The following is a 19829-nucleotide window of genomic DNA, read 5'->3' as shown; positions in this document are numbered from 1 at the left end:
CTGATGCTCTACCTCCTAAGTGGAGTCCATTCATTGAGCTTCTGAAACATATGGGTGCACCGGATACAACCAATGCCAGTCTCTATGAATTCATTCAGAAGTTAGAATACAAGAATGAAGAAGAGATGAGAGAATACCCTGCAAGTCTGTAAACTGTGTTTGTATCAGTTGTGCATTCTCATCCAGTTAATCAAACGAGTGTGTTTCTTTGGTTAACCATTGTGTGTACTTTGTTCTATGTTTGATTTGGCTTAGTTAAGTGGATTCCGCACACTTAACTTTGTTTGTTATAAACAAGGCTTTGGTAGTGAAAATCGATCCTCCGATTTCGGGACCTACACATACCCCATGGTCTAAAGCCTCATAAAGCCCCTCTCTTGTACTTTTCGCCACTTGTCGCATAACGCCCCCTAGAAGGCTTTATGACTACACATGGCCTTAGCAAGTTTTTTGACGGCCGCCGCCACCACCGACAGACATCAATGTGAGTCTCCATGGATAGTTTAAGAAGGTGATGAGGGTAGTTTGGTAAACCATGGTCTTTTGTTTGGATGTGGATGTCTATTTTTATATTGCAACTGTAGGCAGCATGAAATTATAGACATTCCAGCTCATGAGTCAGCAACCACATGATGGTTTTAAGCTAGCAAACTTCTCACCGTCTATAAATAGCTTTTAATCTGAATCATTCACTAACGCTTTTAAAAATGAAAACAGTCATCTTATTCTCATTACTCACATTGATCATATTAGCAGCGAATTCAACTCCTGCTCCCGTGCTCGATGCCCATGGAAAAGTTCTCCGCGCAGGGGTCAAATACCGCGTTAAGCCAACATATTCAGACGATTACATTGGGGGACTCATTCTGGTGCATGTCGGAAACAAGTCTTGTCCACGTGGAGTTGGACCAGACTTAGGTCTGGACAAGGGCCTCTGGTTGACTTTCACTCAGTCAACCCCAAGGAACGCGTGATCCATGTTTCCACAAATGTCAACATCAAGATCTCAGGTTCCAACAGTTGTAATGAGTCAAACATATGGCAGTTGAAATATAATGAAGTTATGAAAGAACATATTGTGATGGTAGGAGGTGTTGAAGGAAACCCGGGGCCAGAAACATAGTATAGCTGGTTTAAGCTTGAGAACAGTACTTATAGCAGTTATAAGTTTGTTTTCTGCCCGACTGTCTGCAGCCACTGTGAGCTTATGTGCGGGGACCTTTTTTCCGTTTTTAACCGATGATAGTAATGGGCAACCTTTGGTACTATATAATGCTACTTCTTGGCCTTTCTCTGTCATCTTCTACTAAATATGTAACGAGCCACCTTAATTGCTGTTTATCTTTGTGTCAATAAAGTTATTTTATAGCTCTAATGTTAGATATATATATAATCTTAATTATGTTAGTATATGTACGATTATTATATAGTTTAGTGTGATACATATACTCAGTATGTATGATGACTTATTATGGTAGGGATGCGACGGTTGAGGGAACACACTGGTTCAAATGACAGTTGTTCCCTCCATCTTTAACCGCCAAAACCTCTGCATATATATATGTAATGACCGGCAATTATGTCCGGTACCAAGACAATTATTATTATAATTATTATTATCAATTGTCCACTATTTCTTATGGGTTTTGCATACTCTGTTTTATCATCATATACAAACATGAATATGCAATATGTTTCGAGTGATTATGTGAGAGATATGGGTATAATTTCCGCTACGACGAACTCCGAAATTCTACAAAGTGGTATCAGAGCCTCGTTGAAGATTGATCCATCAAGAAGCAACAAAACGAGACCGTAATCAAGAACCAGGATTTCCAGCGAAGAAAAGAAGATCCTGAAAGATCTCAGGAGGATGCAATCGGAACAAGATGTTGTTCCAACAATGAATTACGACTGCAAGAAGAATCGTGGAATAGCGAACAGGATCGATAAGGATTCCCAGAATTTAAAATACGGACAAGTGTCCCAAGTTCCGGCCATGTGAGGGTTGAAGACGACTATGGTGTGGGCCGTAGTATTCACGCAGTAGGAGAATAATTCAACAGTACCAGACGGGGAAAAGATGAAGTACCAAGCATGAATTTTGCAACACGTGCAGATGACAAAGAAGACGTTCGATCGAAGAAGGTAATCAAAGCGAACCTTGCAGGTCTTACAATCGGTGATGACAGGCTGATGTATAAAGACGGTAGAAGGCTAACCAAACAACAGGCCAAACGAGTAAAGATGAAATTCAAAAGGGCCATGATTGCACATTCAAGACGAAGAAACTGTTGATACACTTTTTGTGTGGACGCGACACGTTCGGTTCGACACTTTTACGAAATGAAGACCAAGTCGGATATCCTCCTATCCTACTTGGGTCCGACAAGTTTGTCTCATTTGTTTCGTAATGTATAAATGAACAATGCATGTTGCATACTTGGTTTATGTCTGTTTGTGTGTTTATAACAGTCTGCAGCAAACTGTTAACAGTTTGCAACATATCCATGTTTGGCAGCCCTCGACGAAACTCCCAAGTTTCGTCGAGCACTCATATGGGGAAACTCCCTTGTGATGAAACTCCAAGTTTCGTCATCTAGTGCATGAGGAAACTCCATGATGAAACTCCAGAGTTTCACCAAGCTAAAGGACAAAACCATGATGAAACTATAAGTTTCTCCATGACGAAACTTATGTTGTGATGAAACTCCTAGGAGTTTCACCATACTACAGGACAAAAATCATGGAGTTTCATCAAACCTTGTGTAGTTTCGTCATAAGCCCCCATGTTTCGTCACTGTTGTGTCCAGCTGCCTATATAAACACATATGGTTTCACTTTGAAACTATGAGAATAGAACCCACTGTGAAAGCTTACTTCAAACATTGTTTGTATTTGTTTGATACCGGTTCTCATCTAATCAATTGAGTATGTTTCATTGGTTACTTTGTGTTCGTCATCATTATCTGTGTTTGGTTTGGAATTGTTACGGGGATTCCGCACCTATGACCGTGTTTGTTATAAACAAGGATTCGGTTTCGTATTCGATCCACCGAGAATCGGGACCTACAAGTGGTATCAGAGCAGTGGCTCTTATCCTTGTTTAATATCAAACATAGTTTGGATTTTTATCAAGGGTTAAAACTGTTGTTTATGATTTTCTTAAAATCGTTATCTTGAAGTTCATATTTTTTTTAAAAAGGAAATCTTAAATCAGTTGGATATTGTTGTTTTGCTAAAAGTTTTATCAAAAACCTTGTTAGTGTGCATCATTACATAGTATAACCGGGTTTTTAGTAAAAGTTTGTGCAAATTCGTGTTTCGGAAAAGTTTTTCAGTGGCCGGAATCTTCAAATCTTCATAGAGTTCATGTGTGTTCTTCAAAGTTTCCACTTTTTGATCTTTGGTAAGTTGACTGTTAAGTTGTTGGTAAATTAAAAAAAAGATATTGATTAAAATATTGCAAACATCATGTTGTTTGGTGAGATAGACATGCTCTAAAGTTGAAAATTGGGTCTTGTGTCAGAAGAGATAAGATATACTTTTGAAAAGATCTCACCAACTAAATCTGATCTTATCTTGACTGTAGGAAACTTAGACGAAACAAGAAGACCAAACAAGAAGACGAAACAAGAAGACGAAACAAGAAGAGTTTCGTGGGAAGCTTATTGAGTTTTGTCAAAGATATCAAAGAACTTTCGTCACACAGAAGTCTTATTTAATTAAGGTTTCGTCACACAAAAAGGTTCAAATTTCGTCACACATGTTTCACCTTTGAGTTTCGTCGAACAAAAATCATAAAGAAGTGTCGTGGTTTACCTAAGGTTTCGTCATTCATCATTAAAGGTTTCGTCGAAATATAACAAGTTTCATCAAAAACAATACCAGGTTTCGTCGATCAAAGATTTTCAGCATAGTTTCGTCGATCAGTTGTTTCATAATTAAACTTTCGTCATCAGGAAGTCTCGTCGCACAAAGATTGTCTAGTTTCGCCGCATCATTGTTCCTCCTTGAGTTTCATCACAGAAGTTTTATTAAAGTTTCGTCGATTAGAGTGTGTCACAAACAAGTTTCGCCATACACAAGGTTTTGTCGATCAAGATCAGCATATAGGTCTCGTCGATCAGAACAGGTTTCGTCACACACCAGGTTTCATCATTCAGTAGTTTTGTCTTCACAAATGGTTTCGTCGTGCATTCGCTAATCAGAGTTTCTTCACAAGAGGTTGCATCGCAGAGACAAGGAGAGAGACAGAGTTGATGTTTGGGATTTTTGTGTTTTGAAGGAGAAAAGGGGTTTGACCAAAGGAGTTTGTCTGCTTTTGATTGTTAGGTATCGAAGAGGATAAAGGGATTTGTTTTAAAGTTTGTTTATGTTGACTTTGAAAACCGGTTAATCTCTTAACACCATGATTAGTTAGATAGATAGTTTAAAGTTAGTTAATTAGCGGTTACAAAGTATAGGGGCCGAAATTGACAAGATGGAAGATTATAACCACCACCACCACCGAAGGGGTGTGTCCCCCTCCCTTCTCCTCATACCGATCGGCCAAGAGACACCACCAAAGGAGACGCAACTGTTCGGATAAATGGCTATAAATCGACACAACTCTTCACAAGCAATCTCATCCACAAGATCCAAAAGACGCGACTATTCACGAAGAGACGTGTCCTTTCATTCGCATCCATTCAAGTCTATAAATAGGGCTGAAATTTGTTTCATTTGTCAATTCAATTCTAGTTATTCGATTTGTATATACTCACATTCATACATTTCGGTTATATACAAGTTCGATTATTGTTTATTATTCAAGTTTGTTATCACGCTCGTTAGAGATCAAGATCCAAGTTCGGGCCAACAAATTGGTATCAGAGCATCAGGCTCTAGGCGTGGGAATCGCAAGGCATCGCAGGGAATTCGCGATCAGGTTTCAATTTCGTTTTAAATTCGCAAAGTTTCATTTCAGAGTTTTTATTTTCGGTTCTAGGAAAGTCGGTTGAACCGAACGGTTAGGAATCTAGGGTTCGTTTGCTTTGATTCCGGGGTTATAGTGCGAATTAGATTGATTTGGTTGTTTTGGTTATTACACGATTCGGGTAATCGGGGTTGTTAAGATATATTGAAACCAAAAGGAAAGTTTAGTAAAAGTGAAGATTATTCGACAGGAAGAAATGTCAGGAGCAACCGGGCAAAATCCGATAAATGGAAATTCTCTTTCCCAGTTTCAGTGTCCGATTCTGAAACCAACAAACTATACGGTTTGGGCTATTCGTATCAAGACGATTCTTGAAGCGAATGGTTTGTGGGAAACGATTGAACCGGCAGAAAATGCAACGGTAGACGCTAAGAAAGATAAGTCTACAATTGCATATCTGTTTCAAGCAATACCAGAAGACGTTGTATTGCAAGTTGCAAGTTGTAAAACCGCAAAAGAGATTTGGGAAAATCTAAAGATTAGACACGTTGGCGTAGATCGGGTACAAAAGGCGCGTATGCACACGCTAATGTCAGAATTTGAAATGTTGCAAATGAGGGATGACGACACTATTGATTCGTTCACCGCAAAGATTAATAGTATCGTTACCCGAGCAACAGAAGTAGGATCGACTATGAGTCAATCGACTCTAGTACGCAAACTCTTAAATGGCGTACCAGATAGGTTTACTCAAATCGTTGCCTCTATGGAACAATACTCCGATCTAGAAACTATGACGCTACAAGAAGCGGTCGGAAGACTAAAGACGTATGAAGAACGTCTCAAATTAAAGAAAGGAAACCAAGGAGAAAGCCAAGATAGGCTTATGTTTACACATCAGGATAACAACAGAGGAAGGCAATCTGGAAACCGCGGTCGTGGTAGATTTAACCAGACGCGTGGAAATGGGTGAAACAACGGAAATAGGCAAAGTCCCAGAAACGAAGGATCTACATCTAGATCTAGAAATGGAAATTCTAGAAATTGGAGGAAGTTTGCGAGAACCGACCTAAGTAAGACCCAATGCTTTAAGTGTCAAAAGTTTGGACACTACAAGAAGGACTGTTCTGAGAAAGACGAAGTGCAAGAACATTCAAACCTCGTCGAGGAAGACGAAGCACCCGTATTGTTAATGACAATACAAGAAGAAAATGTTCAAGAAAGGGCTCTGCTAAACGAGGAACATATAAAACCGACAAGTTATGCCTCAGAAAATGAAAATCTATGGTACTTAGACAACGGGGCGAGCAACCACATGACAGGAGTGCGAAGTCACTTCAAGGAGTTAGATGAAACGGTGACAGGACAAGTACGATTCGGTGATGGGTCACACGTAGAAATTAAAGGCAAAGGTTCAATATTACTGGAATGTCTGAACCAAGAACAAAAGATTGTTTCACAAGTATACTACATTCCAAGTCTGAAGACCAATATATTGAGCATCGGACAACTTACAGAAATCGGTTGCAAAGTGGTTATGGACGGAGATCTACTTACTATCCGAGATCGAAATAGAAAGCTACTAATGCGAGTCAAGAAAATGAAGAACAGGCTGTACAAAGTCAAACTGAAAACGGGAAAACCAATCTGCTTACTATCAAAGACCGAAGATACAGCATGGTTATGGCACGCAAGGTTAGGCCATTTACACTTCGACGCTATTAAGGAAATGACTCGTAAGAACTTGGTACATGGAGTTCCCCAAATAAGTCATGCTAGTCAAGTCTGTGACGCATGCTTATTAGGAAAGCATAGTAGGGCACCATTTCCAAATCAGGCAAAGTTCAGATCTTTAAAACCTCTGGACTTAGTCTATGGAGATTTGTGTGGTCCTATAACTCCACCAACACATGCTGGGAAGAAGTATATATTCTTACTTATAGACGACTGTACTCGCTACATGTGGGCATATTTACTGACTTCCAAGGATCAAGCATTCGAAATATTTAAAGAGTTCAAAGAAAAGGTGGAAAAGGAAGCGTAGACCAAGTTAAAGATGCTAAGGACGGATAGAGGAGGTGAATTCACATCGGCTGAATTCAACAAGTATTGCAAAACCAACGGCATAGCAAGACAGCTTACAGCACCATATTCCCCACAGCAAAATGGAGTAGTGGAAAGAAGAAACAGGACGATGTTGTCAACTACTCGCAGTATGCTAAAGGCAATGAACATGCCACAGAACTTTTGGGGTGAAGCAATACGACACGCGATATACGTACTAAACAGGGTTCCGACAAAAGCCCTGGTGAACAAGACACCATATGAAGCATTGAAAGGAAGGAAGCCAAATTTAGAACACTTGAAGGTTTTTTGCTGCACTGCTTACGCTAAGGTACTACCACTTCAACAAAAGAAGTTAGATGATAGAAGCGCACCTATGGTATACCTTGGAATAGAAGAAGGATCAAAGGCGTACAGATTATATGATCCAGCAAAGAACAAGATATGTGTCAGTAGAGATGTAAAGTTCATGGAAGGTCAACCATGGAACTGGAATAGTTATATGGAAACGGTAGATTCAGGGAATCCCGAATGGACTAACTTTGTCATTCAAGAAGATGACATACCACCAGAGTTACAAGAAAATGAACCAAGTAGTCCAGGCAGTAGCGGGCCACATCATGACGACTCAGGAGTAGATCAGACAGAGGAACAAGACTCCTATGTAACCCCGCCAGCACATTCGTACAATCAGAACTCAGCAGGAAGTTCAAGCAGTTTATCAAGTGGAGGTCCATTCACTTCTGAAAGCACAACGGAGAGTATTAGTGACACTCCAGTAAGACTAAGAAGTCTCGAAGACCTGTATGAAGAGACAGAAGAAATACAACTAGATCCACATGAATTATTACTCGCAGAAGAAGAACCAAGGAATTACAAGGAAGCATCTAGTGACAGAAAGTGGATTGAAGCAATGAAGGCTGAGTTAGACTCAATAAACAAGAATAACACTTGGAAGTTGACGGAACTGCCAAGTGGTCACAAAGCAATAGGTTTAAAGTGGGTATTCAAGACTAAGAAAGATGCAAACGGAAATATTGTCAGACACAAGGCAAGGCTAGTTGCAAAGGGATATGTTCAGCAACACAGAATAGACTTTGACGAAGTCTTTGCACCAGTAGCACGTATGGAAACAGTACGACTAATGTTGGCTTTAGCAGCATATCAAGGTTGGGAGGTACATCATCTAGATGTGAAATCTGCATTCTTACACGGAGACCTCAAGGAGGAAGTCTATGTATCACAACCAGAAGGATTTATAAAGCCAGGAAATGAAGGAAAGGTTTACAGACTATCAAAAGCACTGTATGGATTGAGACAAGCACCAAGAGCTTGGAATACGAAGTTAGATCAAACCCTAAAGTCACTTAACTTCAAGAAGTGTACTTTAGAGAACGCAATCTATACAAGAACAAGTGAAGCCTCTACACTAATAGTTGGAGTCTATGTTGATGACTTGATAATCACTGGAACATCAAAGAAGGAAATAGACATCTTCAAATCTCAGATGAAGAACAAATTTGATATGAGCGATCTAGGATTGCTAGCATATTATCTGGGAATAGAAGTAATTCAAACAGGGGGTGAGATAGGCATCAAGCAGACAGGATATATCAACAAGATACTCAAAGACGCTGATATGTTATCCTGCAATGACACAAAGACACCCATGACTCCAGGAACTCAATTAACAAAGACTGAAGAAGGAGATCTAGTAGATGCAACACATTACAGAAGCCTGATAGGTTCTCTCAGGTACTTATTGCATACAAGACCAGATCTATGTTACCCAGTCAGTCTACTTAGTAGATTCATGCAAGAACCAAAAGAGCAACACCTGAAAGCAGTAAAGCAAATACTACGTTACATCAAAGGAACTAAAGAGCATGGAATCATTTACAAAAGACAAGGAGGATGTAAGATCACGGGTTATAGCGACAGTAGTTTTGGAGTTAATACAGACAAAGGAAAAGGAACAACTGGTCTGGTATTCTACTTTGGAGAATCACCTATAACCTGGTGTACACAAAAACAACAAACAGTGGCACTATCATCATGCGAATCAGAATTCATGGCAGCCACTGCAGCAGCATGTCAAGCACTATGGCTTAAAAGATTGTTAAGTGAAATCACAGGCTGGAAGGAAGAGAAGATAACACTCAGAGTAGATAATGTTTCAGCAATAGCACTCATGAAAAATCCAGTCTTTCACGGAAGAAGCAAGCACATTGACACACGCTATCACTTCATAAGAGAATGCGTGGAAAACGAAGATATCAGTGTGGAGCATATAAGTGGAGAACTACAACGGGCAGATATACTAACAAAGGCACTAGCAAGGATCAAGTTTGCTACAATGAGAGAACTGCTCGGAATTCAAGACTTAAAGCAATTCATGGATGTTCGAGATTAAGGGGGTGAATGAAAACCGGTTAATCTCTTAACACCATGATTAGTTAGATAGATAGTTTAAAGTTAGTTAATTAGCGGTTACAAAGTATAGGGGCCGAAATTGACAAGATGGAAGATTATAACCACCACCACCACCGAAGGGGTGTGTCCCCCTCCCTTCTCCTCATACCGATCGGCCAAGAGACACCACCAAAGGAGACGCAACTGTTCGGATAAATGGCTATAAATCGACACAACTCTTCACAAGCAATCTCATCCACAAGATCCAAAAGACGCGACTATTCACGAAGAGACGTGTCCTTTCATTCGCATCCATTCAAGTCTATAAATAGGGCTGAAATTTGTTTCATTTGTCAATTCAATTCTAGTTATTCGATTTGTATATACTCACATTCATACATTTCGGTTATATACAAGTTCGATTATTGTTTATTATTCAAGTTTGTTATCACGCTCGTTAGAGATCAAGATCCAAGTTCGGGCCAACAGACTTTTGGGTTATAAGTGGGCCGAATGAATTAAGTCTTGGGCTACTACTAAGTTTTGAAATATAACTTGCTGGACTTCCATAAAATCCAACATAAAGGTTTCGTCATTAGAAGTTTCATCGAATAGAGTTTCGCTGTTATCAACTTTCGTCGAACATAAAAGTTTTGTAAGTATAGGTTTCGTCAAACTAGAGTTTCGTCGAGAAACTTGTGCATTTTTAACAGAGACTTTGCAAAACTATCATAACAGTTTGTTTTAAAGTGTGTACCCAGGTTTTAAATTGCATTCATCAATCATGAGTTGTACAAGTCCATGGGATTGGAGTACAGACCCAAGACTAGGTGAAGATCAGACATCCGCAGCCGTTTGGCTAAGGAAGGTCATGCCTCAACGATCGATTAGTGAAAATCAATGGGCATTGGTGACGAATCAAAATCAAAGCATTCAAAATCTATTGATAAGTGAAAGCGAAACAGGTACCAACAATCGCCCGCCAAAGTTGAATCACATGAACGAATATCCGACATGGAAAGGTCGTTTTCATACGTACGTTCTAGGGCAAAACACCGAGTTGTGGACGTGTTTCATTTCGCCGTATAATCAAGCTCTTGAAGAAGCAGGATCAAATGCGGCAACTTTCAATAATATGCAAGAAGCCGGCAAGAAGGCATATGATCTAGAGAAGAAGGCATTTGCTATTCTCACTCAAGCATTCCACAAAGATATCTATCATCAGTTCGGTTACGGGATGCCTTGGTAGCAAGGGGTGAAGGAAATGCGGCTACAAGAAAGACGCGACATGATCTGTTGAAGAAGGAATTTGAATCATTTCAATTCTTGGAAAATGAAACACTAAATGATATGACAACTCGTTTTTATCATTTGATTAGTGAAATGTATTCTTATGGTGTTCTTGCAACTCAACAGGAAATGGTTGCAAGGTTTGCTGATGCTCTACCCCCGAAATGGAGTTCTTTCATTGAATTGCTGAAGCATACGGGTAGTCTAGATACTGTCAATATCTATGAATTCATTCAGAAGAAGCTGGAGCACAAGAATGATGAAGAAATCCGGAAAGCTAAACGAATTCCTATTCCTCAAAATACTGAAATGTACCTTCCAGGTTTCGACTCTTTAGCTAGATCCAGTGCAGCTCAGCAACCAAAACTACAAACAGCGTTTATGTCCAATACAAGTTCCTTTCCGTTTCCCAGTCAGCTCCTCCTCCGATTTTCGATCCAAGTGCATATCTTCCACCAGCGCATGTTTTTGCTCAAGCTCACGCTTTTTCAAAACCTCGATATAATCCAAATCCTTATATTCCAACCCAACCACAACCTCAGCAAGCAAATTACAGTGACACCTTTCATTCCCAAAACCCCAACACCGTCAGAGTTGATACTACCAATATTTCAAAAGTCAGTGTAGAAGTTGCAAAGGAACATATGGAACTTCTCAACACAATGTTTAGTGCCTACTGTGGATTGGTAGCAGGTCAAATTGGAAACATTAATTTGGCCAATGAAGATTATCAACAGATAGACCGTGATGAAATGGAGTTGATGGATATCAAGTGGGCGTTTGCGAGTGCTGTTCGTAGGGCAAAGGGTTTTATGAAACGAACTGGAAGAACTTCTTTGGAAGGCAAAAATGATACGAAGTACGATTTTGATAAGGATGCGGTAACTTGTTTTAATTGCGGCGAAAAGGGTCACTTAAAACTTGAGTGCACCCGACCAAGCAGACAAGGCAATCAAAGTCCCTTCCGAAGTCAGACAAGTACTTCCAACGCAAATCAAGGTAACCGGGAAAGAGGAATAGTAGTTGTGAACAACACCATCAACCGAGACCAGTCTGGGCCATCAAACACCAATCGGGCTCTAGTCGTTCAAGCTGATGAAGGATGTAACTGGTCAGTAGTACAGTTTGGAGATGGTGATCAAGAAAGAGGAGGAACCGCATGTTATGCAAGATCATCAATCACATCAAGCATGTTACAAATAAGAATTTTTCTGACAGTGATGATAGTTCTGGTTATAGCGGGAGTTCGGATGAAGAAAGCTCAAATTCGGGTGGTTATAATTCTGATGTTGATGATTTATTGAAGGGAGCTGAGGAGTTAAAGTGTCAGAAATCTATTCTGATCAAGAAGGCTGCTGTCGCATCAAAGGAAATGGAGAAGTTATTTTCTGAAGACGGATCTTTTTCTTATCAGACGGCCTTTATGGCAAATGTCTCAGCCTCGACGAGTCAGGTAAATTCTGATCCTCCTACTCCTAGTGTTTGTAATATGTGTGCAGATTTGAAACGGGAATCCGAACAGGTTCATAGTCACAATCAAAGTTTAGTTATTGAGCTGTCTAAATGCAAAGAGGCAAACATGGCTTTAGCTCGAAATGAAAAGGATTTCAAAGAAGTAATCGAAACTTTAAAGAAAAGTGTTTCTGAATTGACAAAAACTGTTTTTAACAAACAAATTGGTATTAACAACTACATTAATATCATTGAGGAAACAAAGAAAGAGCTAGCCGTGGAAAAATGCGAGCATGATGCAATCAAGCTCAAATTGGAGAGTTATTCTAACTCCCGATATGTGCTTGATCACATCATAGAAGCTCAACAGCTCATAGGGAACAAGAGAAGCGTTGGGTATAAGGCGTGTCCACCCCCTTTGAGACACAACTATACTCGAATGCCCGATGAAGAAGAAATGCCACATTTTGAACCCAGCGTGCCTCTTGATTATGAGGAAGTTACTACTGGCTTAGGGTTCAAACCGGACAATTCCTCGAGTGACTCATCTGTAGAAACAGGAAATTCAGCATCGATAAATCAAAGTCCTCCAATCGTTAAGAACTATGATTCGTCTGATAATGAATCAGATGTGAGTGATCAGGATACATCACTTGATAAGATGAAGGGAGTAGAAATTCCAATTGAGAATCATATTCTGTGTGATCCTCCTACTCCTACTATGCAACCTGTTGCCAAGCAAGTGATAGAACCTGTCAAGGATGTCAAGGAATCTTGTCTGCCGTTAAGAGCAGTAATGTGTTGTATACCTTGGTCGGTGATGCTAAAATTTATTCGGACAACGATTTTCAAATTAAAAATGTCAATCCATCTTTGATTGATTAAGTTTTTGAATATAACACGAGCAAGTTTTTGGGAAAGACGATCCCAGAGTTGTTGTAACTCAATGTGATCGTATTCCAAAAACTGAGATTAGAAAACAGTTTGGAAATCAAAAACAACCAACAAAGCAACAACCTATTGCTTCTAAGGGTAAACAACCAAAAATGTATGCTCAAAATCCCAAAGCTTCTGAATCAAAGTTTGAAACAAAAGGAGCTCGTTACCAGAAGAAAAACAGTGATGTCAAATTTGTAGCATCAAAGGGTACTGACAAAATTGAGACTTTTGAAAACAAATCAAACATCGATTTTTTGCAACAAGTCAAAATTTTAAAACGTAATAGTCAAAACAATTACACTCAACATATAAACGGGTGTGATGAAAGAGCAAGTACCTCAGGTTCTACAGGTTCTACATCTGTTAGTCGATCAAATTCTCCTAAGTTTGTTGAAAGGAGAACATGTTTTAAGTGTGGGGAGTTTGGACATATCATTAAAAATTGTACAAATACTCCCAAAGAGAAATTTGTTGAAAGAGCACCACCTGAAAAGGTTCATCCACAACGTCGTCCTGTTTCACCAAAACATGATAAAAGAACTGTTAAAGAACAAGAAACAAAACAACGACGTCAAAACGTCAAACCAGTTGAAAAAGCTTTAAAATCTGAAGTCAAATCTGTTAATAGGGAACCAAGTTCATCACAATTTTTAAAACCAAAAATTTCAAAATCTTTTTAATAAGAATCAAACTGGTAAGCAAAAACAAACTTGGAAACCTAAATCAGGTGAAAGTTTAAGGGAAGTGTTGTGTTTGAAAATCATCAGGAAAGTCGGGTGTGACGAAGTGTAGTGTTTCGTTAACTTGCAGATCTTCTAGAGGAACGTACAAATCATGCTCAGCCAGGCACTTTCTGAGGTTTGACACATGGAAAGTCGGGTGGACGTTATTAAGTTCCTCCGGTAGTTCGAGTCTGTAAGCCACTTTTCTGATCCTTTCCAGAATCTTAAAGGGTCCAACATATCGAGGCGCGAGCTTTCCTTTCTTGTCGAATCTGACCACACCCTTCAGGTGATACCTTTAGGAGTACGTGATTGCCAACAGCAAATTCAAGGGGCTTGCGTCGTCTATCGGCGTAACTTTTCTGACGACTCCGAGCTTTCAGTAGGTTGTCTCTTATTTGGAGGATCTTGTCAGTCGTTTCTTGCAGCAAGATGGAGCTCATTCTCACGTTCGTTTCGCCTGGTTGTACGCCCAAAACGGACCCCCGTAGCCAAAGTTAGAGCCATTTTAATGAAGCTCCTTTTGTTACACGATCTTGAGCCTCCAAATACAAGATGGCCCGCTCATCCACACTTGGGCACGCATCACTTTACCATTTCCAGAAGGACTTTGTACTAGGTATTTGAGATTTATAGAGTGTCTAGGTGGGTGAGTCATGACTTATGACTGAACACTTGCTTTGACTATCTATAGCATTTTTGCTCGTTGCTATGAAACAATTACATGTTGATACCATATCCTCTTCAAATCAGCATGTTGCACTTGAGTCTTGACTCATGGTTTTATTATTATTAATAATATTAAGCGCTCCAGTAAGTGTTTAAATTGTTCAACTAATAATGTATATTTAATTTTGTAGGATTATCTTGACGAATTGTTTGAAGACCCGAGATTTATGGAACAATTCTACCATGCCATGGATAAGAAGGAATCAAGAAAAGGCAACAAAAATGACACTGATGAGGAGGGAGAATGGTGTATTTTGTATTGAAATTAGGGGTTTCAAAACTTTAACTTAATCAAACAAAATACTTTTGTTGTAGTTTTATGTTTAAAACTTGGTTTGTTTGAACTATTGTTTACGTATGGAAAATTAAAAGAAACGGCAGGGATTATTTGCAACAGCAGGTTACGGTTATTTGCAAAAACAGGGATTAAAATAATTGTTTGAATTATTGTTTAGGTATGGAAAGTACTTTTGTCGTCGCTAATGATATTTGCTGACGTGTCATGTACGACTTTAGCGACCATATAAATCGTCGCTAAAAACAAAAGTCGTCGCTAAAAAGTTAACAGAATTCGCAGCAACATATACTATTAGCGGCGACATGACAAGCATTAGCGACGGTTCATTAGCGGCGACTTGTCGCCACTAATACTTTTAGCGACGAAGTATTAGCGGAGACAAAAGTCGTCACTATTGCGAGAATTCTTTGTAGTGAGATCTATACGCTGCGTATATAAAACTAGGGTTTGGTTTGCAAATAGTCAACTTGGTGTGAATGTGTAAACTCATCTAATGATTCTAATCCCATGTGGAAAGATGCACATGAGCTACACCAAATAAAAACTCTATAAACTAAAGGGATTATTACAGATATCCCCTCCTAAGTGTCTTTATTACATATTTACCCACCCTATAAAATCAATTACACATTCCCCTTTTATTAAGAAATTACCCATTTACCCTTTTGTAATTCCTTTTTTATATATTACTACATGGGTCAAACTTGTTAGGCTAAACACACATGAGATAACCTAATCGTTTCTTTCATTTTCACTGTTTCATGGTCTTCGGTTCACTTTCATTTTGTCCAACAACAATTGACTATCTAATTAACTTTTTTCACCTTCCCTCTTGATATTTAAACACGATCAAGCCAGGTTGATGTTGCTCAATTTCTTCTTTTGAATTTCTTCTGCCAAATCTTTTTCCGATGATCTAGTTACAATCTCTATTTTTAATACGAATTTTAATTTCTTACATAATACTGTAGGGTTATAAATTGAACTTAAAAATATATAAACTGTACGTTTATAAATTATTTATAGTTCTATAAATAAATTTCATTACTTTCAACATATAAACCTTTGCAAATGAGGATATTCCAAATGGATTGGACATAGGTTGTACTTCAATATATACTAGTTATTTTCCGCCCGCGCGTTGCAGCGATACCCAATGACTACAAAAGGTGTGTCAGCAACGGCAAACAGATACCGAATATCAAAACATAAATAAAATGACGTGGTAAGGATAGTCACTCCGTCATAAAAAAACTATTTTAAATAACCTAATATATAATAATAGGACTCAAGCGTCCTACACGTTGGAAATTCGGTTGTTTTCAGTTCAGTTATTACAGTTATTACAGTGCTAACACGTTAAAATATAGATGAGCTCAGTACCGGTAATGACAGCGAAAGTACCGATCTGAAAAATCATCGAAATTAGGTACTGGCACCGAAAATGCTGGGTACAATACGGTATGGTATTTGAAGGTAAAAATCAATAAATACAGGTAAGGTGCTAGACCGATGTCGAACCGAAAGTAACGATTCTGAAAACGCCAAAAGGTGGGTACCAAATTGGTACCGAAAATGATTTGGTATAGTAAATTTGGTACCGATACGATACCGGTTCGTTTACAGGATTTGATATGATTTGCTCATCAATATTCTAAATATTCAAGTTAATTTTACATGCTATAATTCATTTATTATAGAAAAAGAGAGAAAAGAAAGCAAAATAAGTTGTTGTGTATATAAAACCTCATTCAAATGAAATACAGTTTACTTACTGTGTGTATGAAAAGTAATCTAAACGGTGCAATTACTTGCATTGCTGCGTTGCTACAGGATTTGATGAGCTCGGTACCAACCGGTACCAAAAATACCGTTACCGAAATCCCCAAAAGTGGGTACCGGTACCGAATATACCTAGTATGGTACGGTTCGGTACCTGTGCAGAACCGGTACCGAAAATACACCGGTTTAGTAAATTTGAGACCGGTACCTATACCCGATACCATTTGCTCATCTCTTAATGATGTTACTATTCATTCCATTCTAATTTTAAATAATTCTAATTCTAATTCTAATTCTAATTTTAATTTAATAAAATAAATCACTGTTCATTCAGTTTCCTTTTTTTCATATATTTTAATTTAATTTAATATAATAAAATAAATCACTGTTCATTCGGTTTCCTTTTTATCATATATAGATTTCACGTAATCAGCATGAGATATTATGGTATGGATTTGGAACAATTAATTAGTTAAGAAATTAGGGAAATTGGTAATTGATAGTATTAGAAATGAGAAATGAGAAATGGTCATTCAATAAGGTTATTAAGGGTAAAATAGTAATTTAAAAAAATAATTTTAATGAAAAGGGAAAATATGTAATATGCATGGTTTAGGAAGGGGAAATATGTAATATACATGTTTTAGGAAGGGGAAATATGTAATTAAATTTTATAATTGGGTAAATATGTAATAAGCTCACTTAGTAGGAGGAAATATGTAAAAAACCTTAAACTAAAGCCGATCATGCATACTCTTTTCTTTTTGATGGATTTCTATAGTTGTAATTAATTATTATATTTTAAGAATTGTCTGTTTTAAATTAGCGGAGCATCAATCACAAGTCAAAAACAATATCCAACTTTAACTTTGTGTCTAAAACTATTGAAACTCCAAAATCAACAACTATATGATGGTATTTGAATCTAAAGCTAGCAGACTTCCCACCATCTATAAATAGCTACATCTTATCATTCATCAACGCACACTTTTAACAATGAAAATAATCATCATATTCTCAGTACTTGCATTTATCATCTTAGCAGCCAGTTCAGCTCCTGCTCCCGTGGTGCTCGATTTCTATGGACAAAGCCTCCGCGCAAGGGCCAAATACTACATTAAACCAGCAGATGATGACTATTTTGTTGGCGGATTCGGTCTGGTGGGGGTCCTAAACAAGTCTTGTCCAGCTGTAGTTGGACAAATGACAGATAATATGGGCCTCTGGTTAACTTTCCATCCGGTCGACCCCAAGGAACGCGTGATCCGTCTTTCCACAGATGTTAACATTAAGTTTTCAGGTTCCAACAGCTGTCATGAGTCCAATGTATGGCAGTTGAAATATCATAAAGCTCTGGAAGAGTATGTTGTGATGGTGGGAGGTGTTGAAGGAAACCCGGGGCCAAAAACGGTGAATAACTGGTTTAAGATCGAACAAGGTAACTACTATGGCAGTTATAGGCTTGTTTTCTGCCCGAGCGTCTGCAGTGACTGTAAGGTTATTTGCGGGGACATTACTACCGATACGTATGTCGATAATGAAAAAGATATAGGGCCACCTTTGAGAATCTCTAATAGTACTAATCAGTGGCATTTCTCTTTCTACTTCAAATATTAATTATGTTAAGGGCTGATGCTTGTTATAGCCTTTTTTGTTTGTCTGTTGTTGTTTCTTTTTGCAGTTTGTTTTTCTATCTTTTTTGGCTGTAGCCCTCTTAGTTCCTTGCTGAGAGGGATTTTGTTTGGTTGAATATATAAAAAAGTTTCATCTTGCCTTTCAAAATAAAATGTAACGAGCCACCTTAATTTATTGCTGTTTATCTATTTTTCAATAAAGTTGTTTATGGTTTTGACATGTGTGGAGAACAGCAAAACTGTGATTTGCGTATAATTACGACAAGAAAAAACAATCCATTAGAAACCAATTTTTTTAATGTTGTGGGGAGGACATTTCGTCCCTGTAGGTATTTTAACCCTATAAAGACGACATATGGTATCCACAACTTTTGTTTCTACAGGTCCCTCCCTACATGTGTTCCAGAGTTAAGTTAAGGAGAGAAAAGAAAGGATTCTCTCATTTTCTTTTCTTTCTCATTTACCCCCCACCTTCCTCTCTTTTTCTTCTCTCTACCCCTGCAACTCCATCATCCCATCTGCATCGATGACAAGACGAAAAAGATCTCCAGTGTTGCCTGATAATCTTCTACAAGATGTACACGACATCTTGGAAAACTTCCCACCGAAACTTCAACAACCCACGACAGTCCTCCGTCTGCAGAAGATTCCCCAATGCTTTCGGAATGGAATTAGTAATTCTGTTATCCGAAAGCAAAAGCACAACGAGGGACGAAAGGAAACCATACTCCGCCGGTATCTCGCCTGAAAACGCGTTGGATGACAGATTCAAATGTTGCAAACTTGTCAAACAACTAAACCCTTCAGGAACATCACCGGAAAACTCAATTTCTTCCAAAGCAACAACTTTCAAATTCAGTAAACCAAAAAGCTCAACTGGTAATTCACCGGATAACCTTTGCTTACTTAAATCAAGGACAACGAAACTTCTCAAATTCACTACAGCGGGTGGAAACTCACCCGAGAACCGACAACCTTCAAAGAAGTTAAGTTCCTAAGCTGTGCTAGTTCACTTGGCAAAGCTCCCTTTAACTTATTATTGCTTAAATTTAACGATGCCAGCTCCGAGAGGCTTGCAATACTCGGCGGTATACTTCCATTGAACCGATTTCTTCCAAGTTAGAGGAACTGTAAGTTTGTTGGCCCGAAATGATCTTTGATCTCTAGAATGAGCGTGATTAAACAAACTTGAATAAACAATAACTTGAATGTATGTACAAATCGAATGAGAGTATGTGATATATACAAATGAAAACATGCGATCCTATTTATAGTTTTCAAAGGGTACGAGTGAAGAGTTGTGTCTCTTTGCGAATAGACGCATCCCTTGAATGTGTGGCTGTGATTAATCATGAAGAGACACGTCGTTTCCTGTCCATACATTCCAACCGGTGCGTCCTTCTTCTCCTTTTGCCTTGGCCGATCGGAATAGGTGTGAGGGAGGGGACACACCTTTTCGGTAAAGGGTGGTGGTTACCACCTTTCATTCTTGACAACATTGGTCCTTGTAGTTCATAACCGCTATATAACTATGTATTCTAACTATCTAACTAAGTGTTTGATGTTAAGAGATTAACCGGGTTTCATTC

The 19829-nt window shown here is 38.6% G+C and overlaps 1 protein-coding gene across 1 annotated transcript; it reads left to right on the top strand.

The window, feature by feature from the left end:
• The first annotated feature begins 17602 nt into the window (after nucleotides 1-17602).
• LOC110864347 (miraculin-like) lies at nucleotides 17603-18223 on the top strand. The gene has a single exon (XM_022113393.2). The coding sequence runs from the start codon at nucleotides 17603-17605 to the stop codon at nucleotides 18221-18223; it is 621 nt and encodes a 206-aa protein (XP_021969085.1).
• The last annotated feature ends 1606 nt before the right edge of the window (nucleotides 18224-19829 follow it).

This window comes from Helianthus annuus, chromosome 6, assembly GCF_002127325.2.
Source record: "Helianthus annuus cultivar XRQ/B chromosome 6, HanXRQr2.0-SUNRISE, whole genome shotgun sequence".
NCBI lineage: Eukaryota > Viridiplantae > Streptophyta > Magnoliopsida > Asterales > Asteraceae > Helianthus > Helianthus annuus.
The sequence above is the reverse complement of the archived record's forward strand: the minus strand, read 5'-3'. Positions and strand labels throughout refer to the sequence as shown.